We start from the raw sequence: 24,591 nt of genomic DNA on the forward strand, positions 1-24,591 counted from the left end.
AATGCCTTCTAATCATACCCTACTGCTTATCCTAATCATGTCCTCACTGCCCTGTGCAACAGCCCAGTTCAGAGCAGAGTAAGCAATGCACCCTGCCCAATCCTGAAGAGAGGAGCATATCATATCCACTAACAGTCACTCAGTCACAGGGGATTCTTACTATCCTATATGCTGAGCATCACTCTAAAGTTTAAGTGTATAGTGGACAGTACACATTTCCTCATACATGTAGAGCTTGCATTTTAATGAAAAAAAAAACCAATAAACAAGTAATACACTTTTGGTATTGGAAACTACTATAAAAAACTAAAGCTGAGAAATGTTTTTTTTTTAAATAATAGTTTTTAAGCACTTAACTAAGGTTTACATGCATTTCTCATTTAGCCATATAATTTCCGTATAAAATATGGATATCCCTAGTTTTCATAATAAAGGCATTTTTTCCAAGAACAAGAAAAATAGTAATAACCACAACATGAAAGTTATTTTATCTTTAAATGAAGATAGATTTAAATAAAACAGCAAGGAAGAGCTCTCTGAAATGTGGGCATTTGAACAGAGACTTAGTTGAAATAAAAGTATAAGTCATGTAAAATACTTAAGAATGTTCCAAGAGCAAGGAGCATTAGATGACAAGACCCTGAATGACAGTGAACACACTGTAGCATATCATAGTGACAGTGAGCACACTGTAGATAACATAGTGACAGTGAGCACACTGTAGCTAACATAGTGACAGTGAGCACACTGTAGATAACAGTGACAGTGAGCACACTGTAGATAACATAGTGACAGTGAGCACACTGTAGATAACATAGTGACAGTGAGCACACTGTAGATAACATAGTGACAGTGAGCACACTGTAGATAACATAGTGACAGTGAGCACACTCTAGCTAACATAGTGACAGTGAGCACACTCTAGCTAACATAGTGACAATGGGTACACTGTAACTATACAAGGACCAATTTGGAGATAAGAAAAAGAAATAAAGAAAGGGACAAGGAATGAAGTCAGAGACAGAGGCAGGAGCTGTCATGCTCTATCTTGTAGGCACTATGAAACTCTGCATTCTATTCTCAGGGTTACTATACAGCTCTTAGAGGTTACTGTGCTACTGTCCTTCCTCCAAGGGAAATGCAGAGATGAGTGGGCCCAGCACACTTGGACCTGAAGGAGCCCAGAGCCTCAGAATGGTCCCCTGGCCTTCAGCCTCTGTCCTAACTAGTTCCTAACATATTTATGCTTTAGGTGAGATAATTTATTACTTTATCCTTATCTCTGTATTTGTATTTGCCACATATAGCTATTCAGAGAACAAATTAAAATTACTATTGTTACTGGATCCAAAATTATTTACTTTTACTGAAAATCTCAACACAATGAAGACACAGCAATGTTTAATTCCAATAAATACTTTTTGAATTTTTATACTTTAAAAGATACATAGTAAAGTATTAAAGTTGAAATTTGAAAGGGAAATATTACACAGATTTGAATAAGAATCCACAATAAATTCAGGATTATATTTTCAATTAAAATTAATCTAAAAAAAAAGCATTTAATCTATTGGAAATGTTTTCAGAGATCAAGGTTATTTAAAAAACAGAACCAAAATTAGCCAAGTTTACACTTTATATACAAGCAGATATTCTGACAGAATTAATCAGTAAATATAAAAAAACTAAACATGCCAAGTTTTGTCCATGAAAAATAAATATTTTTCTGACAATTTTACTTTTTAAATAATTTACAAAAGCATATTCTTATTTCTTTAGTAACTAATATTTTCATTAAATTTTATACAATATATATATACATATATATTAAAAGGAAATATTTCTAACCTTGTAATTTTGCTTCAATTCCATCTTTGTTCAATCCAGATATAAAACCTGTAAGTGATAAAACTTTTATTTAAAAAAAAAATCAGTGGGGTTGTGGATTTAGCTCAGTGGTAGAGCGCTTGCCTAGCAAGCGCAAGGCCCTGGGTTCGGTCCTCAGCTCCGAAAAAAAAGAAAAAAAATCAGTGTATTTAATTAGTCTTTATAGGTTCAATTTAAACCTCACATAAAAATTGTATCTACATTTTATATAGATTAATATCAGTTTACTGAGCTCAAAAAGGCTTAAATATTCATAGAACAAAACCACTATTTTGAAATCTTTTCAATATCAACTGACTATATCTTGTTTTCTTAACTGAATTAAGTAATGTGAAACTATTGAGCAAGAAGCATGTAGAATCAGTTTAAAGATCTTAAAGATCTTTTTACTATGTTTAATTATGTCTTCATGTCTGTGTGGTGAGTGCACTTGAGACAGGTGTACTTCTTTTTTTTTTTGGTTCTTTTTTTTTTTTTTTTTTTCGGGCTGGGGATCGAACCCAGGGCCTTGCGCTTCCTAGGCAAGCGCTCTACCACTGACTAAATCCCAACCCCAAGACAGGTGTACTTCTACTCAGGTGATCTATACATCCATCCACAAAACAACTGATTGAAACGTGGCATATTGATACAACTGGGTTTATACTGTAATAACAAAAGGAATTTGAAGCAATCCTATGAACACCATGAACTAAAAGAAACTGAAGCAAAAAAGGAAATACTTCCGTTTACCTCTAGTTCAAGAAATATAATAGAACATGAACATACTTGTGGAAAACCTTCTATATACTGGACTGTGGTATGTAGGTGTCTGTGTCTTCATATATACTTAATTTTACTTTTATATCAATATAATTTAACTTTTATACCTAAGATTTCTGTCATTTACTGTGATAATACAATATAAAAAATTCACTACAAAATAAATTACTCACAAGGAGAAAGAAATGCAAAGTGGGACATAGATGAATTTTGCATAACACTGATAAAAAAGATACAAGTATCCCCCCCACAGGGTATATGTGAATACAGTACTCTCAAGAACTGTTGACAACCATGTAAGCCACTAAGGACAATAACTTAGCAACGAGCACTATATTTAAAATGATGGGTACTCTGAGCTAGAAACTTCACTTCTAGGAAGTCAGCATGAAGATGAATCCACACATGTGCAGACACAGTGTTGATAACAGTGGGTAAGCTTTAAGATGAGCATACGGGTAACTAGAACTGCTTAGACATGAGGGTGGGGCTGGTTAAGAGCTCACCTTCTCTTGCAGAGGGTCTGAGTTTGGTTCCCAGCACCCATGTCAGCAGCTCAACTTGCCTGTAACTAGCTCTCAGGGAGGTGGAGACAGGAGGATAACTAGGTAAGAAAGCTCAAGTTCGAGTTCAGTTAGAAACCCTCCCTCAAGGAGTGCACAGTGACCGAGGAGGACGTGTGGTGCTTTCTTTTAGACTCCGCTCACTGCTACCTAGATATACATGCACACTCACCTGACAGACATATATACTACAAATACACAAGTAAAATAAATCCTTTTCATTTTAAAAACAGAATTATGGGGAAGTTTACCACCCCTAGGTAAATAACCAAGGGACGCCTAGTCAGCCTGCCCCACAGGGATGCATGCCCACCCATGTACACTGCTGCATTCCTCACAACAGGAAGGGGCTGGGATGAATGCATAAAGAATGGACATACGGAGACAATGGATTTTTCTAGCCATAAAGAAAAATTAAATCATGAGATATACAGGAAAATAAATGGTAATGAAGGTCACTTCAGAGAAACAAGCCAGACTCATGCATGTGGTCCAGACTTAAGTGTGTGCGTGTGTTTGTGTGTGACGGGATGGAAGCACAGGTGAGAGGGGAGACCTTAGGGATGATGGAGAGGGTAATGGACCAGGAGAAACAATGCAGAAGGAACCCTGTCTGTGGGGACCTGAAGCTCCAGTCACAGGGCTGTGGAGAGGGAAAGCAGAGTAAGGAAGTAAACAAGAAAGCACGACAACAGGCGTGAAGAACACGTCCCAGTGAAGCCTCTCTACACTGTACACGCTAGCCTAACGCTGGATCAAACAGAAAGTCTACTGCAAAGGGAAGTGCAGAACAGTGGAACAGGAGCAGCTTAAATACAGTCACAGTGGAGGCATACAGCTCCGAGTGCTGAGAGGCTAGGGCCGGAGATTTCTGTGATTCATGGTTTGCCAAAGCCACACAGCAAATACTTATGTTCTAAAGCAATGCTCCTAACAATTTCATATTCCTCCCTACAAAAGCTGAACTGGGTTCCTCCCCCTGCAGGTGGCCAAGACGAGTAACTTGTTTTGAACTAAGTGGTGATGTGTGACTACAGTTACAAATAAGGAAATGCAGCTTTTACGTAGCCAGCCTGTCTTTTATTGCTCTTCCTGCAGGAAGAGAGATGCAGGAAAAGGCCACACTGAAAACAGAAAGCCTCTACAGCCTAGAGTTCTATGGACAGCCTTCTGGATGAGCTGGCAGGCCCTGCCAGGCCTTCAGGTCACTGCAGCTTGACTGACATGCTGCCAGCTCCTCAAGAGAGACTGCACTCCAGACCTCCTAGCTGAGACTCTTGGCTTCATAAACTGCATGAGATAATAAATGTCAGTTGTTCCAAGATGTTGTGTTTTAAGTAATTTGTTAGAAAACTATTACAATGGGACATTGTTTGCATAAAAATGGAAAATTATACCTTATTTGCTTTTATTATTTGTGTTCTTATTAAATTGGAAGATGAACAGCTACAAATTTAGAATGAGAGAGCAGCTGAATAATAAATATGAGAAAAATTAAAAACTTTAAAACTTTAACTTATGTCAAATTAGTTTATATACTTGACTTTTTCTTCCACCGAGTCTATTTTTAACAGTGTTGGTTTCAAAGTTTATTAAAGGACTAGGAGTAGAGCAGACAGTGTACTCTCATTTTGCCTACTCTTACCTCTGAATATATTGGTGACTGGTACTATTTTTTTCTGTTGCTTATTAGTTTCTGCAATCTATTCTGTAACAGTACAAATAGAAACCCTGAAATCTTCAGGTCAGAGTAACGAACCATAGTGAGATGGGTTTTTCAGAGCTCTGATATACAGCAGTGTGGACCGGATCCAGTCCAGGGCGATGCTCACGTCTGTGATGGTGCGCAGCACTATCTCTGCGTTCAGGTGCTCAATAAGATGTCTGTGCAAACTGACAGGGGAACTGCATGGTTAATGTGAATTTCAAGTACATAAATATTACTTTGTAAGCTTTAATAATATATATAAATGTTAGTTGCTACTTTAATTAATAATCAATGAAAAGTTTTTAAAAAATATAACAGAAAATCTTAAAAAGGCAGTCAAGATCTTAGAGAATTGAGGTTTCTCCTTACTTCACAAATCTAAAATACACGCTTTTGTAAAGGCCACTGTGGTGACAGTAGTGAGGATTATGTCCTACTTTCCCAAAGAGGAGTGCTCACTGCACACTGAGACCATCCCAGATATTATTCTCTCATTATAAAATGAAGCTCAAGGTATGAAAACATTTCTCTTACTGAGAGTAAATTTAAAATTACAACATTCTCATATGTTATAATATACTAATAATTAAAAAGACCTTATTACTTTTTAGGATTTTATAACAAAGATATGTACTATTGTGTATTAATAATCACTAGATAACTCTGTTGTCTTTAAATAAATCTATTTAATTCCTAAAATTACATGTTTTACAGTTAAATTGTTAGACTATCCCAAGAAAATGGCCTTAGGAAATCCCTAAACCGAATTTCCTTTCCATACATTAAAGGAGAAACAAGTCAGACTAGTTACCTTTCTTTGGGAACTGCTCTCCTTACCTGCTTTCCACAGTGTCATTACAAGCTAGCATCTGAACATACTTCTCTCTTGTACTTAGTCGAGTCATAATAACTGCAGTAGCTGTGGTGTCAAACTGCAACAGAGCACAGAGACTGGAGAGACTGAGCACACATAGGCCAGCACCTTCTCCTCAGAACTTTCATTTCACACTGAATGGAAAGGACTAAAATCAGCTACTGAATTTTAATATTAACAAAAGTTTAATTTAAAAAAAATCTCTCAAGTATCTTCCAAGTAAATATCACTTTTGTTTCAATATAACTTAATTTTGACAATGTTAAAGTCAAAATAAATCTCTGTAAACTGAATAAAAAATTTAAGATTTAATGTAGTTTTCATATATGCTGATAAGTTAAAGTCATCTGAAAGGAGCGAATCTCACTTAAGAAATGGAATGAGGAACTGTTGGAGGGTAGACTGGGTAATGACTGGACTGCAAAAAGAGATTAAAGGTAATTTTTAGAAAAGAATACATAACATCACAATTAAAGGTATACTAGTTGACAAGTTCTCTTTCATCCCTCAACTACTGAAGTAAACTAGAAAACAAAAATAAAGTAGACAAAAAAAAAAAAAAAAAAAAAAAGCAGGGACTGCAGGCAAGCCTGTTGGTCATTTTCTTAAGTAGTATCTGGGGGAGGGCCTGGCCCATTGTGGGTGGGGCCATCCTTTGGCTGTGGTCCTGGGCTCTGTAAGAAGCAGCTGAACAAGCCATGGGGTGTAAGCCAGTGATCAGCACCCTCCATGCCTCTGTATCAGCTCCTGCCTTCAGGTTCTGCCCTGTGCAGTTCCTGTCCTGGCTTCCTTCAGTGATGAGCTACAATGTGGAAGTGTAAGTCAAATAAACCCTTTCCTCCCCAGCTTGCTCTTGGTCAAAACGGTGTTTCATCACAGCATAACTACAATGCCACATAACTTGATACATTTAATTTATCCCCTAAAATTAAAAACTTGTGTGATATAACATTTTTATACTTTAAAATTGATTTTCTTCCAGGATGTTCTCTTCCGCATTCAAACGTTTAATTATAACATTTAATGCTACAACCCTGGGATGTTTCACATTCTTTACTGCACAACGGCCCTTCACAGGGAAAAACTGCCTGTCTAAAATGCCAAGATGGCCTGACACGTGGCAAATGCCTGTAATCTCACTACTGAAGACGCGGGGCCAGAACGAGGGCCAGTTTGAGTTCAGCCTCAGCCACATATAGAGAGCTATTTCCTAAAACAAACCTGCGAGTGACCAAACATCTTCATTCACACAATAAGGTGAGACGGAAAGGTCCTTTAAAATCCCTTTCACATTCCCTTCATTTGCAGAGAGCAGCTTAGAGAAAGCTGGAATACGAAGTGTATCTAAGTCTTTTTATGTTTATTCTACCACTAAAGTTGATTCTTAAATTATATTATTTTTCAATATTATCTAATTTGAAATGCAAATTAAAACCACACAAGCCCCCTTCTTTGCTATATTTAGAATGTCAAAAAAAAAAAAAAAAAAAAAAAGGGAAAAGAAAAGCTATTGTCCCTTACCTGGGGCCTGCCAGCTCTTCCAATCATCTGCAGGATGTCTGTCTCGCTGTACTCTTCAAACGCACCTCCAGTGTAGTGCATGGTGGACTTTATAACGACCAGGTGAGCCGGCAAGTTCACTCCCATAGCTAGAGTACTTGTGGTAACTATCAGATCGAATGATAACCAAGCCGTATAACTTTATTGTCCTGGGAGGATATTTGCTTATAAAATGATAAAGAATTCAACCTTACAAAAATTTACTGTAATACACATGTACAGTTCTCTTTAAGTCTTGGAAGAAATAGACTTATTTAAGCTTTTTTCTCTTAAAATATTTTTTCAGAATATTTTAACATCTATAAGAAATATGTTTTACTTACAAAGAACTGGTAGATCTCCAGAAGTAAACAACTCTTCAACCAATTTTCTATCTGACAGCTCCATTCCAGCATGATGGTAACCAACACCGTACACCAAGGTATCTACAGTAGGACACACTGCCTGTCGGCCACTGCTGCCATGTCACGAGTCCTGACCCTGCTGTCTGTATTTAGACCTGCCATTCCAAAGAATCTCTAGGCTGGAGGCACATCTGAGACTGCAGAGTCAGTTTCCAGAACAAAAAGGGAAACTTGTCTTTAAACCTACCTTTTAGCTTTGAATCCCTTATAGAATATGCAGACTTCTGCAACCTATTAAAATACAAAATTAATGTCATTCTCTGTAACATTAGGAAATTCTGAAATAGTTTATTATTTTAAAAAGAGACTTTCACAACACCATCATCTGAAAGTTATCTTTAAAAAAAAAACAAAACAAAACAAACAAAAATCCACAGCTCTGACAAGTTTTTTGAAAGGAAACCCTCTTCACATACTCTCTCTGAGTCTGTCCTGGCGGGGGGTTCCAACAGTATGGGACTCCCCTGGGCAGTGGAAGCCAGGTGCATCTGTAGCAGGAGGAGGCACTGAAAGCTCTCTTTGAACAGCAGAGCCCATCTCAGGGCAGCAGAGTAAAGCGGGGAAGGAGCGTGGGAGGAGGCAAAGCACACTGTACGAAATGCCTTACGAATGTGTGCCCACAGGGCAGGGGCAGCATGGGATACTTAGCTTTCCTATTCAGTGTGTTAGCTGTAATATTAAACCAAAAATTTAGAAAAAAATGCAAATACGTATTATATGCATGAGGTCAGAACAAGAAACCAACGCCATAACTTTCCTAATAATGTTTGTAAGAAACAAGAAGTTTCGGGCCTGCCTTAGTGACAGCACAGAGATGAGGGCAGAAGGACCGAGGCACAAGCTGTGCCAGTGCTGCAAAACAGAAGCAAAGCCAGGCTGGGGAGGCCAGTGGTGCAGCACCTGCCTTCCCCACACAGGGCTCTCCCTCAGTTCCTAGTGTCACAGAGATGGAAGAAAGGCCAACCTTTAAAACTCTACTGCATCCTTAGTAAGTGAAACACTGAAACAAACAAACAAAGAAGTAGGCATAGCTTTCTACTGCGCTCTGTCCTTCTCCCTGCCATTGGCATATATTCATAAGGACATTTCCTTTATGAAAAAAAACAAAAAACAAAAAACAACAAAAATACAAAAAACAAAAAACAAGCTTAAGGAGAGGAGGAAATTATGAAAGTTTTGATAATTTTAGAAAGGAATTCTGGGTGGTCTTAGGTATATCTAAGAAACCCCGTGTTGTTGTTTTCTGTCTTTATTGTTGCTATGAAACTATTAGGTATGATTTTCTCAGTCACGATTTTCTCTAAGGCAAAGCGACATGTCACGTCACTGATAACACAGCTGTGCTGCACACAGGGACTTCAGAAATGTCGCCTTGTCTAACTATCACATTGTTAATAAGCTAGTTTATTCTCATATATTGAGACTGGTTATTGAAGACATGGAAGGCATTGATGCTAAGTACGCTGAGGCACTCCTGTAATCCCAGTGTTCAGGAGGCAGAGGCAAGATTGCAAATTTGAGGTCAGCCTCAGCTACACAGCAAGACCCCGTTTCAAACATAAAGTAAAACAAACAATTGAAGCTGGAGAAAGAAAGAAAGAAGGAAGGAAGGAAGGAAGGAAGGAAGGAAGGAAGGAAGGAAGGAAGGAAGGAAGGAAGGAAGGAAGGAAGGCAGGCAGGCAGGCAGGCAGGAAGGAAGGAAGGAAGGCAGGCAGGCAGGCAGGCAGGCAGGCAGGCAAGTTGAAACTGAGAGAAATGACGTGCCTGACAGCACATAGTGGCAAACATGGAGTGCTATAATTCACATCCGTGTCTGTAATGTGATGACTTCCAATGCTGGCATTTCATTGCTGAAAACAATGGAAATTATAAAAAATGATGAGGATAAAAAAAGTGGTGGGAGGGGTGAAGCAGAAACCTTCCTGAGCAATGAGGGAAGAAGAGGGATGGGAAGAGGAGGTAAAGTGCTGCACGTGTGTCTGCTCAAGAGAACAACCGTGTGAGACAAACAGCTGCACTGTGTGCAGTGGGGAGAGAGAGGGGGTGTGTGTCCTGCTCTAAGGGAGCCCACAGCCTGTATATCTCCGTCTCTCATGGAAAGGTTCAGCTAAAAACACAGTAGTATTTGCCTAAGAAGACACAGAGTCTATGCAAATAAACCTCCTATAGCACAAAGAATTCCACAGGCCTTCATCATCGTCTGTGAGCGGGGAGACACACGCTTCTTATTCTGACTAAAGGTGACAGACAGCACAACTGTCCAGTGTGTTCACTCCCAGCAAGGAGAGGTTCCGAGTTATTTACAACTACCCAGTCCTCTCTCCCCTATACCACACTTTTGTCTTTACACTTTTACGTATTCTCACTCAGTCCATAAAGCACTGATATTGTTACTGTACACATAAGAAGTCTAGGCTTCAAGACCAGGTTAAGGGGTGAGCCCCAAAAGTCCTTCCCTTTGCACACACCGTAGTTTCTGCTCCACGGTGATGATAAACTTAGCGTCCTTCACAAGAACAGAAGCAGCCTGCTGCACACCTTTCCTCGTTGCACAAAACTGAAAACAAATCAGAGGATTACATATCACTCAGGCTAACAACTGACACCACTCCCCAAACAGCAGCTGAGAGTCCATACCACCAGTGTGGGCTTCTGATCGGAGTACGTCCGTATAACACTGTACACTTTATAGTTGAGGGCTAAATCAAACTTGAATTCAGTTTGGTTACTACTACTGGGGAAACCCAGGACCACCTTCTGAAGTTTCACAGGTCTGTGGCTCTCATCCATTTTCAGACACACAGCAGGTCTCTCCCCATCTGAAAGCCATTCTGCAATCTGAGAAAAACAGAAGCATGTACTTTTTTTCTAGTAAAGTTCTATAGCTAAAAACAACACACTTTAGATCACTTTAAAGTCAAGGTCTGAAAGGATTTAATCAAATCATCTTTTGTCAACATTACGTATTTTACTAATATTACTCTACATTGGTAAATGCTACTAATGTCAGTGTTCAAGACTGTAGCACCTTCATATGGTAGAGTTCTGACTAGTCATTAGTATTTTGTTTACATTCCCTCATAAGAGCCCAGCACAGAATTACAATCATTCTGATCATAAAAATCAAAGTCCCTGTGGCACTGTACCTCCTGGTCACTGCTCAGAACTATTCCTGAAAATGCTGAAACCTCTGAATTCCCTGAACACTAGCAACATGGTAGCAAAGCAATGGCTGTCTTATGTTGGTCTTCTAATCAAGGGACAAATAAGCTGTTTAAAAATACCCATCTGTGTGTGTGCGCATGCGTGTGCATGTGCTATGCATGTATGGGGGCATAAGGGGACAGAGGAGTGCATCAGATCTCTGGGACCTGGAGTTACAGCAGTTGTGAGGTCCTGACATGGCAGCAGTGACTGAACTGTGATCCTCTGGAAGACCGGGAAGGGGTCTTAAGCTCTTGACTCATTTCTCCAGACCCCAAATAAACTCTTGTGAGATGGCAGTGCCAAAAGCACATTTCAGAGGCAGTCTTTGAATTAATGATCAGTGACTGGTTCTGTGGCAAGTGGTTGCACGGTGTTTTACACACGCTGACAGTGAACGGCCTGGCATCAGACGCCCCAGGTCTGACCCAGGTGGGTGAGGTCAACTGAGTTTTCATTCTCACCTTTGTGGATCACTGCCAGCATGGACTCCTGCAGCGTCACAGCAAACAGCAAATTTAAGACATGTTTCCATTGACATTCAGAGGGTAACTGGCTTCTTCCACAAAGATAGGTACTGTTGACTCAGAAAACAGTGCCCAAGATTTTGGGTCTAGGGAGAATGACTGGGGTAACACAAAGTCTGTGGGCATCAGGATTGGCCTAAGATAGCACAGAAGTCACTTGGGCTGTTGTGATGCACAAGTGACATGACTCATAAGGATGGACTTTCATGGTCTAGAACCAATTCTCACGATTTAGGTAGAAAGGGTCTAGGAAAGCAAAACATAAATTCTGGGGCCCTTGGGGGCACTGACTGAGGGAAGGTAAAACATGGGCAGGTTATAAGGTGCACATTTCTTCCCCAGCCTGCCCAGAGCAACATGCAAGCACCTCACTCCTCTGAAAGACAATCCATGTGTCTGACCTTTGTCTGACCTTTCCAGGGCTTGACCGTGTGCCCTCTACACCCTATCTACCCACTTAAAATAATAAACATTCCATATGGCTCTTGACCATGAACAAAACCAGAATAAGAATTTAAAGATAAAAACAAAATTTGCCACTGGAAGAGACAATATAGCAACTATTTACAAAAGTAATTTCTAAGTATTACCAAAACCATAACAGGCTGGGAAGTAAATAGGGGTGAGAAAAGGTAAGACTGTATACTAGCTTCTAAGAAGACTGAGTCTTCCAGAGGACCTACGTTCAGTTCCTAGCACCCACATGGCAGCTCACGAGCATCTGCAACTCCAGTTCTAGAGGATCCAACACCTTCGACTGCCCTCCAAGAGCACCAAGCATGTGCAAACATACACGCATGCAAAACATATAGCATACATATCACAAAATGCAGTTTGCTTAGTAATTAAAGAAAAGGTCATACGTGATTATAGAATAATAGTGCAAACCACTATTATCTTTTAGTCCCTTGTAGTAATTTTCCCCTCCGTGACTTACTGCCTCCATCTGCTATCCTAGGCCTAGTCCTGGGAGCTTCTACCCTCCATACAGTCTAATCTAGGCCTAGCTCTGAGACTCACTGCTCAATAAGCTCCCCTCCCCAGTTCTTTCTGCTCTCTGGCTGGGTAGTCAACTCAGCTGTGCTGGCTCAAACTCCTCTTCAAGCTGACTGACTGAATCTGGCTTCTCTCTCAGCATGTCTGATCTGCTCTAATCCTCTGGCTCATTCTCATTCTCTGCTTATTCTGTCTTCATCTGTGTCTAGCTTGTTCTTTCTGTAACCCGTCTCTGTAAAATTCTCCTGGTAAAACCGTCTCCTTTCTTTCTCTCTGTGTTCTCTTAAGCAGCCTCTCTTTCCTGTATGTTCTCATGAGAGCTGGGCAAATCCTAGTCTGTCAAATCATATGTAACACATTACTAGCCAAGTTATAAAGTACCTGAAATAGGTAGAACTATGAATTTTACATAAAAGCAAATAACAGATTTGTACTGAAAACATTTTATTAAATTTTATCAAAATTTATGGCTATATAACTTTATTACATCAACGAAATCTGGCACTAACTTTCTACATACACTTTCCTACTAAAGTTATTAACTGACCAAAAGGAAATATCTTCTCTGAGATCAAATTGACTAACTATTCCACAGACAGTAAAAAGGGAAGCAGGTGAAGATTCCGACTTACATCCTCAGCATTGGGAATTGTTGCAGATACAGCTACAAACCTCACTGGAGCAGGGCTGGCGTTTTCTAAGGTCTTAGATAAAGACTGGACAGTTTTCATTCTGCTTACTACAACCTCAAGAGTTGGACCACGGTTTTCATCTTTAATAACATGCACCTAAGCAAGAAATCGAGAGAATATTAAGTATAAAACTAAAAATGTATTTAATCAACTAAAATAAACAATAATAATATTAATTCTTTTCCTTGAAAAATAGGCATTTTCCATCTTAAGGGACTAAATACCCATTTTACTAACATGTCTTTTATTTCTATCCTTTTTAAATATCATCTTATGTTCATCTCTAAAAGTGAGTATGTTTACTACCTCATCAATGAGAAACAGGCGAACCAGTTGGATGAAGGAGTTGTCTCTCCACTTCCTAGTCATACTGTCCCACTTCTCCTATAGAAAAGAGTACACAGAGTCTGATCTATCAGGAAACTACAAGTATTTAAAGTATTATTAGGACACATATATTTTATCAGACATATTACAAACCAAGGGCAAGCAATGTTTTGGTTGAGTTTTTAAAATCTCCCCAAAGAGACGAGGATTAAAAGTTACTTGAATGATTTTAAGAGTCTTAAAACACGGGGTTGGGGGTTTAGCTCAGTGGTAGAGCGCTTGCCTAGGAAGCGCAAGGCCCTGGGTTCGATCCCCAGCTCTGAAAAAAAAAAAAAAAAGAGTCTTAAAACACCGGGTCTTTAGTCTCTGAAAATTATTTAGCCATGTATTTATTAAACCACAAGTCACATCTTTTCATATTTATGTGTGTGGATACTCTGCTTGAATGTATGTGTATGCCATATATGCATGAATGCCAGTGAAGACCAGAAACGGACATCAGACATCCTGATTTGGGGTTATAGATGGTTGTAAGCCACCATGTCAGTACTGGGAATCACATTCAGGTGCCCTGGAAGAGCAGCAGTGCTCTGAACCACTGAGCCATCTCTGTAGGCGGCTAATTAGGCCTTGTTAAGCCCTATCAAGCAAGGTACTTCTTCTGTAAGACACACTTGGACAAATAAATATGAGGGATAAATTATCCACACTTATGACTGGCTTGGTTTACTCACTGTTCACATGTGACCTCATTTCTTGCCCGTTTCCTGAATACTAGTGCTTTTATGGTCATTTGTTTACACTGAAAATACATGCTTATGCTTTGTATTTCTCTTTAATAATTTTTCTTAATGAACATAGATATTCTCAAGTAAATATGAAATATAAATAATACTCACTGGAGTTGTCATAATTATATTGGCATGCTGAATCTCAAACAGGTCATCCATTACTGTATCTCCAGTAAGTTCTTTACAGGTCAAGCCTATCGGTCCAAATTTTTCTTTCCAGTCATCAAACCGCTGACTACAAAGGGCTTTTATTGGTGCCACTAAAATAATATATTTATTTTGAACACCAGTATAATTTTTAAATGTTTTCTTAAAGTCTAGTTAATAAAACCAAGCTAAAAACACATTTGTTGCTATATAATATTGACAAAGTAAAAACTAACAATACAAACTTAGTAAGCTATAAAAGTAATCACCAAGAAGAACTGAAAATTGAAACAGAAGTGATTGCTCAGGCAATCTAAAAACAGGAGAGATGGAGCAAGTGATCACTGCTTTTCATGAGAAGCCTTTTGTGATTAGTTATTTCTTTAAATTGTGTACATATACTAGTTTTGGGATATTTACAAAATATACACCTAAAAAGGAGAATAGATGATTCTATGTAAATTTCTAAAACTATAAGATATATGATCATTTGTTCATGTTTACTATCCTCTTTTAATAAGTGTAAAGTTCAAATCCTCGATTCAAATATTTTTATGTACAACTTTAGAAAAGTGTTTCAATTTAATGTAAGACATGAATCCAATCGTGGCGTGTTTTTATTAAAATGCACAGAGGGCTGGAGTTATAGTGCAGTTGTAGAGCTCTTACCGAGCATGTGCGGAGCTCAATGTCTAGTACCACAAACACACAAAGAAGAATAAAGGTGTGGGAGAATTGGTCGGCTAGTAGTGCTCAGTGATAAAGTGCTGTCTATTGGTTTAGTTGCAGCTCCACAACTAAATAAATTAATGTTTTTTAATGTCTGAGCTACCAAATAATAATGTCTATGCCTGGAATTAACTTTGTTTCTGCTTCAACCTCTGATTTATATACTTACTGTAAACAACTTTCATGTTCAGCCACGGCAATGGTGCTTCCATTAACAATCTTGTTATCGCTAGCTCAAACACTACAGTTTTCCCAGAACCAGTGGGGGCACAAATCACAAAATTCCTATCTGTGTAAAGAAGCTGAGATAAAATTGAACCAATTACTAATATGTGGAATTTTAATATAAATTTTCAATTTTCTAGAAAATGTGCTTTAAGAAGATTGGGAGTATTGCTTCAAGCATGTTTACCTCTGTGACTCCTAAGTGTAGTCCTGTTCTAGACAACCTCAATAACAACACATTTTCTCATATCGTACTATTTTGTCAAAATGATATGCTGGATCTAAGTCAAAGCCATTCCTTTACCCTTCAATGAAATTCTTATAAATTTAATAAATACAAACCAATCCCCCTATACGACTCATATGCACTCACTTAACAAGTATTTTCTAATCTCTCAAGACATACAGGACCACAGCTAGTGAGAAGATGAAGATAATTAAACAAGTATAAGATACTTACATCATCAAAGGCTTTGGATTGAATATAGTTGAAGTAAGGGAATTCTTTGAATACACTTCTAAATTTTGCAGCTTAGAATAATATTAAGGAGTTAAATATTTCAGAATTAAAAATGTTTACCTTTAATTTAAAAATTCAGTTTTGGTGCTGTTGACTCACAGTATCTAATAATAAGGCATCTTATTAATTACGCATCTAAAGAATGGAAGGGAGCTGGAGAGACAGCTAGGCAGTTAAGTGCATTTGTTCTTGCAGAGACCTGGGTTCAATTCCTAGTACCCACCTGGAGGCTCACATTACATGGGATCTGATACTGTCTCCTGACCTCTTCAGGGACAAGCTATACATGTTGTATAACACACAGGCAAAATGCTCGTACAAATAAGATTTTTTTAAGTAAAAAATGAAAATGATTCTACTCTGCTTCCACAATCCTTATTCTAAAAAAGAATTTGTAATATCCACATGGGAAAATCAAGGGTTATATAAGGGCTGGAACTTGAGAGTTAAACACAACGAAGGAGATCTGAGTATATGGAGACATGCCCATGCCCATCAGAACTTTTAGTTTGTTCTTTTCTTGTTTTGACTAAGACACTCGACTTTTATATTTTCTTTAGCGCTCAATTTTTCACTTATTAGTTGCTGAGCTGGCTGCACTTCATTAGTGGAGGTGTATTTCTGGTTAGTTAGTCTTAAATCCCTTCATTTTTTGTGTTATTTTTGTTTAATTGTAACCATCGGCATATTTGCTTAATAAGATGAACTTGGATCACCCTTCCCCTGTTAGAAAGTTTAGAAACAGTAGTAAGACGTGGGAGTAATTAGTTATCCCATTCTCTACAGCAGTGGTTCCCCACCTATGGGTTGTGTTCCCTCTGGGGTGCTGTCCGAAGACCCTTTCATAGGGTTGCCTATGACATCGGGAAATTACAGATCTGAAGTGGCAACAAAACAGTTTCATGGTTGAGAGTCAGAACAGAAGGAACTGTATTAAAGGGTCCAGCATTGGGAAGGTTGCACACCACTGCTCTAAGGTGAGACTGCTGCCAGCCTTGGGGATTTTTAATGGCAGTCTTCTTATGAAGTTGCAATTAATCACCTACACTCATTACCACTATATGCAGAATGTATTACGAGATCTAGAAATCTACAAAAAAGAATGACTTTCTATCACTAGGGCCTTTAAAGCTTATTAGAGGGTAAGATGATGGTTTAGTAGTTAAGAGTACTTGTTTTCTTGCAGAGAACCCAAATTCTGCCCTAGCACCAACAGCAGGCAGCTCAAAAACACATGTGATCTAGTTCCAGTGACCCATTGCCCTCTTTTGGTCTCTATGAACTGCATGCAGGTAGTACATATACAGGTACACACATACAAATTAAAGCACATTAAAAATTAAAAATTATATTTGAAAGCACAGTTGTCTAACAACTATTTTATAAGATATTTATTAAGTACTCAAGGGTTGTTGTAGTAATGCTTTTAAAACTTTTACATCAGATTTATATGACTTCTCTGTCTAAATTTCCCCTTTCCCTCCAAGAAAATGGCTACAAGGCCCTACATCCTATTCCCAACTCCCTCTGCAAGCTCCTATGAGCCTTATTGCTCTGACTTCAGATCGTCTGTCCTTTAACCTCATACTCTTCTCCTCTAGTTATAGTGGACTCTACTATTCAGAAACCTCAGCCCTGTACCTGCCATGACATCTTCCCTCAGCCTTTATGCTTCATTCTTCTCTCGAATTTCCTTCTCTCTCCCCTTATTGCTTACTCCTCACCATGTTAAGAAGGCCTTCCTGTTTGTTTCATTAAATTTAATATTCTGAGCCTTCAATGCCAACTGTCCCAACTTCATTCTCCTTTATGTTTCCTCACAATTCTTCAGATCTAAATCACTCTTCCCTACCATTGCAAGAACAGCAACTCAAGGACAAGGGTTCACTCTTCTCTTAATTGGCACATTCCACAAGCTCACAACAGTGCCTAAATTAGTATAGATTGCACTTACTAAATCGGATAATTAATTTCTAAATTATTACTTCATTTTACTTTCTGCATGTCCTAATATTGTCATAATGTATACAGACAAGCAGGTACACATATACATACAAATGAAAATAAAAACTTAAAAATGTATTTGAAACATGTATATGCAAATATATATGTGACAAATAAAATTTAGAATGTCAGTTAATCAGCTTTTGAAAGAATATCAGTTTCCCTCAAAGAATGTTTTCCATATAAAGTATTTATTTATAACAAGCCTAGGAGAGGCCTTTCATGCTGGTTTTTCTCTTATTAGATAGTTCTACATCGATTTATTTCACAAGAGTGAATCTCTGATGCAGAGTAACATAGACCCAGTCTCCCAGAGCACAGTAAACCTCAGTCAGTGGATGCACCGTCTACCATCACGTGAGCACTGCAAACCAAATCTGACTTCTGTTCCCTGCTTCCAGCAGTGCGCTGCACTCATCTGTTGTTACCCTGGAGGGTGTGGGCACAGCTGCAGACTGCAGCTCTGCAGCCAAGAGGTCTGATAAGAGTTGGTGTTGTCCTGAGGATCTAATTAGAGTCAATTAGATCTAATTAGAGAGGAACTCTGGGAAACAGTGATAAGCCCAGAGATTTGCCCAGACTCTGAGGAGGCAGACTTTCTTCTGGGCTCCTGTGCATCAGCAGCTCCTCAGGCCAGCATGTGCTTATGGTGGCTAGCTCTGGCCCCCTGGGCTTGGGCTAGCAGGTTGCCCTTGCCAGCCTGGAGCTGCTGTTTGTCCTTCTGTGAGAGCTGAGCCTCATGCCGTGGGCACTCACTGGGAGCAGAACCTATGAGGCCCAGCTCTGGGAGGTCTTTTTGTCTGCTGGCAAGTGTTGAGGTTCTGGTCCCCACTAGCTCTCTCTCAAAGGGATTTAGTCTGCAGCCTGACTGGGAGTCTGATCCAGGAGGTGTTTGTGTATGCCTTTCACTCAGAGCTTTTCTAATACCCGAATCTTTTGTACTAAGCTTGGAATTTTTTAGCTAAATTTGGATTACATGCCTAACACTGTGGGCACCATTTGTAACCACACTCCTTACTAACTCTGCCCAGGTTCCCCCCAAAAATCTACCGAGACTTAACTATTTATGAATAAATGCCTTGGCCATAAACTTGGGCTTATCCCCTGACTAGCTCATGACTTACGTAACCTGTTTACTCTATGTGTGCCACATGCCACATGAAGTACTTTCTCCAAAGTTGCCAAGTACATACATACTGGACATTGTGGATGTAATTCTTGCCTGATAGCTTCCATAATTGTTCTTATTGTATATAGTTTATTTATGTTAGAAAAAGAGCCTTTTATTGGACTAAAATGGGAAGAGACTCTCTTGTGCACTGTGTAGAAGCATCACCTGTTAATAAAAAACTGATGGCTTATTAGCAAAAGGCAGGAAATAGAAGGTGAGAGTTCCAGTAGAGAGAGAGAGAGAGAGAGAGAGAGAGAGAGAGAGAGAGAGAGAGAGAGAGAGACACACCGTGGGAGGTAGTAATATGCTAGAGATGTGCCCAGACTCTGAGGAAACAGATGTATGAAACTGAGGAGAGATAGCCAACCATGTGGCACACATAGAATAGACTAACAGGTTAACTAGGTTACAGGCTAGTCAGGAACAGGCTCAAGCTTATAACCTAGGCATTTATTCATGTATAATTAAGTCTCGAAGTCTTTATTAAGGAAGTGGAGCACTGGCAGAAAAGATCTTGGTTATAGATGTGTCCAAGTAATCCATAAACTGTTCTCTCTTTTACTCTGAACACATACTTTTAAATAACAAAGTACAGAAGACCAGTGAATTTGGCGATATATTAAATTGTTAAAGAAATAAACCAATGCAAACAACTATAGACAACAGTCTTAACAAAGACATCTAAACAATAGAACCACATAAGTATGCTACTATAACATGAAAAAAAATCCTTAAAAATCTTCAAAGGATAGCATTAAACTATCAAAATGCTTCCAACAAAAGAACAGTCCATCATACAGATAACCAGACAATATTTTTAATTATATTTTTGAGATATAATTCTATTTCTCCCTTCTTTCTTTTCCCTCCAACTCTTCATATACTTCTCCCTGCCCCCCTTCAAATTCATGACCTCCTTTTCACTAATTGTTCCTGCATGCATATATTTAGGAATATAATATATACATTATATATTATATATTGTTATGTAATTAGTATATTATTACAATAATATATAATATACATATTATATTCTAAAATATAACCTACTCAGTCCATATAGTGTTACTTGTACATGTGTTTTCATGTACAAGGGCTGATGTTTGGCACAGGACAAGCGTTTGGAGTGCTCCTCCCTAGGGAAGACCGCCTCTTCTGCTCCCAGCTTTACTCAGTTGCCTGTGGTTCTTTCTGTAGGGCTGAGGCCTCCTGGCCTTCTCCTCATCACTGTGACATACTCACTGAGGTCATTCTTGTTCTGCTCACGTTTGGGTAGTCATGTTGCTCAAACTTTATCCTTTAGTTTCCCGTGTTACTAGGAGATGCACTCTCATGGCAAACGCCCTGACTCTGTCTCTTACAGTCTTTATGCCTCCTTCTTTCAGTGTTTTTGAGCCTTAGGCATGGGAATGTTTTATAATGTATCCATTGGGATTGAACTCCAATAATCTGCATTTTGACTGGTTGTGGCTTTCTGTAACGGACTCTGTCTATTACAAAGATGTTTCCTTGTTAAGGGTGAAAACTACACTTATCTGTAAGTGAAAGCACAAATGTTTAGAATGTGGTCAGGGATTCTGCGGGCTTAGTAAAGTGGTAGTTGTAGGTTATCCTCTTAGATCCATGATTTCACCAGCACTGAGCAGTTAGTTATGTCTCCAGTGCCAGCATGATTTTCCTCTTATGAGTGGATTCTAAGTACAACTGGGGAGCTGTTATGACTCCAAGGTATACTTGCCCCTACTGCACCCTTACCATCCTGGCTAATGGTCTCCTGCCTCCCTCCTTCGGAAGCTTGTGTAGTACTTTCTGGTACTACAGGAGCTAGTCCGTAGAGATGGGGCATGTAGGTCTTATTAGATATAGTTAATTGCCTATTAGTGAACTATTTCTTGTGTTCCTCTTCTGTTAGTGCAAATACATATGTATGCATATGTATGCGGCACTCCAGATGTTGGCCTCACGTGTCTTCCCTTAGCTCTCTACTTCACATACTGAGGCAGGCTGTCTGGCTAAATAAAACTGGAGCTCGCTGTCTAGGCTACTGTGGCTAGTCACCCTGCTCTGGTGACTCCATCTTCACTTTCTAGCTCCACGGCAGGCTACCATCCAGCCCAGCTTTTACTGGATTCTTACATTGGTTCCCTGTTTATGGAACCATTTGGGAAGGACTAGGAGGTGTGGAGGAAGTATGTCACTGGGGGTAGGCTCTGAGGTTTCAAAAGACTGCTGCTACTCTCAGGCTCTCTGCCTTCTACGTGAGCTCTCAGCTAGCTGCTCCAGCCAACATGCTGCTGCCTGCCACTCTGCCCTTGCATGATGGACTCTTAGCTCTCTGAAACCACAAGCCAAAGTAAATGCTTTCTCTTATAAATTGCTTTGGTTGTGGTGTTTTATCACAACAATAGAAAAATATCTAAGACACTACTACTCAGTAGTCTGAAATTCATTTTCTGCTTTGCAGATGTAAAAGGAGTATTAATTACTACAAGAATATCCTGAATACATTCAAGTAGTCACATTAGAAATGCCTAGTATACAAACTTACTTTTCATAAACTTCAAACAAGGTTCCTTCTAAAATATCAGTTAGTAAAATGCCCTCAAATCTACAAGCTGCATTTGTGGTTTATATGCGTTATGTGGTTTATATCTATTTATCTTACCAAAAGAAATGATCTGTATTTAGTGTAAGTCGATACATCAAAGTTTTGCCATGGCTACAAACCTGATTTCTGTGTTTACATTATCACAACCTGAAAACAGTTCGTAAACTAGAACAGCCTGAAGAGCACACTTGGGATAGCTCTGACGTTCATAGTGTATCTCTTACGCGACCCAAAAGACTTATTTTCCTCTTTTTGTCAATGCTACCCAAAATAAACACACAAGAGTACAATGGAACAATATACTTTAAATATCTGATTTCATAAATGTAAAGTGGCTATTGTAACATAAAGGATACGGATTTCTGTGACAGCCTTCAACGAACCTAAGCCATTTGAGGTTATGCCTAAAAAATACATAATTATATGGATTTTTATCAATTTCCATAAAACAGCTCCAATAAAATTTGTACATTTACATTACATTTCAGTTAAAAATGTTAGATAGAGCTAAAAATAATAAAACATATAAGGAAATGCATAGATTGAACATGGCAAGAGAACTTATTTATTTTGTATTCTTCTTTATGCTAAGCAATGCAAATGAGTTTGTATTTTCATAAAAAGCAACTGAATAGGCAAGCAAATAAAAAATCACCTTGAACGTCATGAGGCTGAGACGCAGCAGAAAACGATGGTGCTTCGAATAGGTCTTTTTCAACTCCAGAAGCAGAAAAAGCATCGTTTGCTTTGGATTTGTCTGTAGAATACTGCAGTTTCTGTTTTCTATTGCCACAGCTCCATGGCTTCTCTTTGCTTACTTTTGTTTGGGTAAGTCTCGCTGGACTAATATGAGAATTCAAGCTTAAATTTCCATTAGCATAGTCACATTCCTGTACACTGCCACATGTTCTAGATAATCTGAAACAAATAAACCACCACATGTTTTCTGCTTCTAACATTTGCTTTAAAACTAGCGTAAAATCATTCTCTTAAAAATGCCCATTACTATAGTTTAATCATTTTCCTAAAACTCGTCTCCAAGTTGGCTCCAATGGTCCTTGTCTCCTGGTAGTCACAGTCATCTATGATCTACAAACTGAGTCACTAAGCCAGAACTGACCTGTGTCACTACATACATTCTAGTATGTAGTACTATAAGTAGGTAACTTCTGAGGCTTAGCTCATGAAGACACTCCCACAAGGATTCTTGGAGAGATTATGCTATAGAGAGCTAGTCAGCATACCACTGAAACACATTTTAAAACCCTGGAGAGGCCCATGTGGAAAGGCCCTGAAGACTCCTGCCAACCGTCAACACCAACTTGACAGATAAAATGAGTAGTTGACAAAAGTCAACCAACAATCATTGGGAAACATCAGGTAACCATATACAGTGCGACTTTGATTGTGGCCTTTTGTGAAACCTCAATTGTGCTTTTTCATGGGAGAACCCAGGCTCAAGCTACTAATTAACTTGTTCCTAGCACATAAAAACCATTAAAACTAACAAAGTTTATTGTTGTTTTAAGCCAGTAAGCTTTGGAGTAATTTATTCACAGCAGCAGATATATAATTAAACTAATGAAAGTCAGCTAAGTGCTGAGGTAGGGGTGCACTAAACAAATCATAACAGTAGTTTCTCTAATCAAGTCACTATAGGATGCAGTCCCCTTTGAGGGTCCTGGCCTTGTAGATGAATTCAAAAGAAGCACAGAAGGCAATCTGAGGGTGATTCACTATAGTTAGGGAGAGAAAAGTCAGCCATGTATGTAATCTCCACAGTTGTGAGAAAGAAACTAGAAAGAGGAGGGAAAGGTTTGAAGTTAGAAAGCAGGCAAATTCTCTGGCAAGTCTTTAAACAACTGCATGGAGGGAGGGCCCTCAACCTACCTCATGCTGTGACCCCGAAGTACAGCTTCTCATGCTGTGGTGACCCCCAACTATAAAATTATTTTTGTTACTACTTCATAACTATAATGTTCTACTGTTGTGAATTGTGATGTAAATTGTGATGTATTTTCCTATAGTCTTAGGTGACCCCTAAAACGGGGTTGCAACCCACAGGTTGAGAACTGACACTCTAAAGGACAGTTTTTCCTACCATTTTCATATCTTGCCTTCAGCAGTGTAATATTTCTTTTCCAGCTTTAGTTCGGTTTTTAGGTTATGAACCCAGATTTTTGTCTTTAACACAGTTGTGTGTGTGTGTCTGTGTGTCTGTGTATCTGTGTGTTTTCTCTGGGCAGATCCCTGGCCATGACCAGACACGGAAGGTACCTTTTGTAAAGGGTATTACTAACCAGCAAAGCTAATCACTGGTAAAGCACAGTACTATCAAGCATGCCATCTGTGCTAGAAGATGATGACACAGCTACATTCATATGTATAGTTCCCAGTCAATCGAATCTTCCTGGGCCCTAAGGTTCATCATTGTTTACTTGAAATCTGGTTTTCATGGTAATCTTGAGATGCAGTGGTCTCTCTGTGTAGCCCTGGTTAACCTAGAACATGCCTTGGAACCCAGCCTGGCCTTGAAAGTCTAGTGATCTTCTTGCTTTTGCCTCTGAGTACTGAGGTTACAGGCTATCTGTTTTTGTTTATTTTGTTTTATGTAGGCATCTGAAACTATAAGCCTCCCTCTCATGGCCACTGTCACTGTGTCACGCAGTCTGGGTGTGCTATGCTGTCTCATGGCCACTGTCACTGTGTCACACAGTCTGGGTGTGCTGGGCTGCCTCCCTCTCAAGGCCACTGTCACTGTGTCACACAGTCTGGGTGTCACACAGTCTATGTGTGCTGGGCTTTCATTTGCCTTTAGGAGTGTTTTGCTTTCATTTGACTCAGGACTGTCTCATGTGTTGTTCGGTCTCCATGCATTTGTATGTGTTCTTT

General features: G+C 39.1%; 1 protein-coding gene across 1 annotated transcript in view; it reads right to left on the reverse strand.

Moving 5' to 3' along the window:
- Positions 1-24,591, reverse strand: part of Hfm1 (helicase for meiosis 1) — an 81,995-nt gene that overhangs the window by 48,221 nt on the left and 9,183 nt on the right. Inside the window, exons 4-18 of the mRNA XM_032916541.1 lie at positions 22,355-22,617; positions 22,056-22,103; positions 15,857-15,927; positions 15,341-15,473; positions 14,404-14,555; positions 13,484-13,561; positions 13,118-13,273; positions 10,396-10,596; positions 10,227-10,315; positions 7,946-7,989; positions 7,678-7,779; positions 7,316-7,461; positions 5,758-5,852; positions 4,972-5,105; positions 1,849-1,896 (exon numbers count right to left, since the gene is read on the reverse strand). Coding sequence (XP_032772432.1) covers positions 1,849-1,896; positions 4,972-5,105; positions 5,758-5,852; positions 7,316-7,461; positions 7,678-7,779; positions 7,946-7,989; positions 10,227-10,315; positions 10,396-10,596; positions 13,118-13,273; positions 13,484-13,561; positions 14,404-14,555; positions 15,341-15,473; positions 15,857-15,927; positions 22,056-22,103; positions 22,355-22,617 — 1,760 coding nt within the window. The remainder of the gene's footprint in view (positions 1-1,848; positions 1,897-4,971; positions 5,106-5,757; positions 5,853-7,315; positions 7,462-7,677; positions 7,780-7,945; positions 7,990-10,226; positions 10,316-10,395; positions 10,597-13,117; positions 13,274-13,483; positions 13,562-14,403; positions 14,556-15,340; positions 15,474-15,856; positions 15,928-22,055; positions 22,104-22,354; positions 22,618-24,591) is intronic.

This window comes from Rattus rattus, chromosome 11 (genome assembly GCF_011064425.1).
Source record: "Rattus rattus isolate New Zealand chromosome 11, Rrattus_CSIRO_v1, whole genome shotgun sequence".
NCBI classification, from domain to species: domain Eukaryota; kingdom Metazoa; phylum Chordata; class Mammalia; order Rodentia; family Muridae; genus Rattus; species Rattus rattus.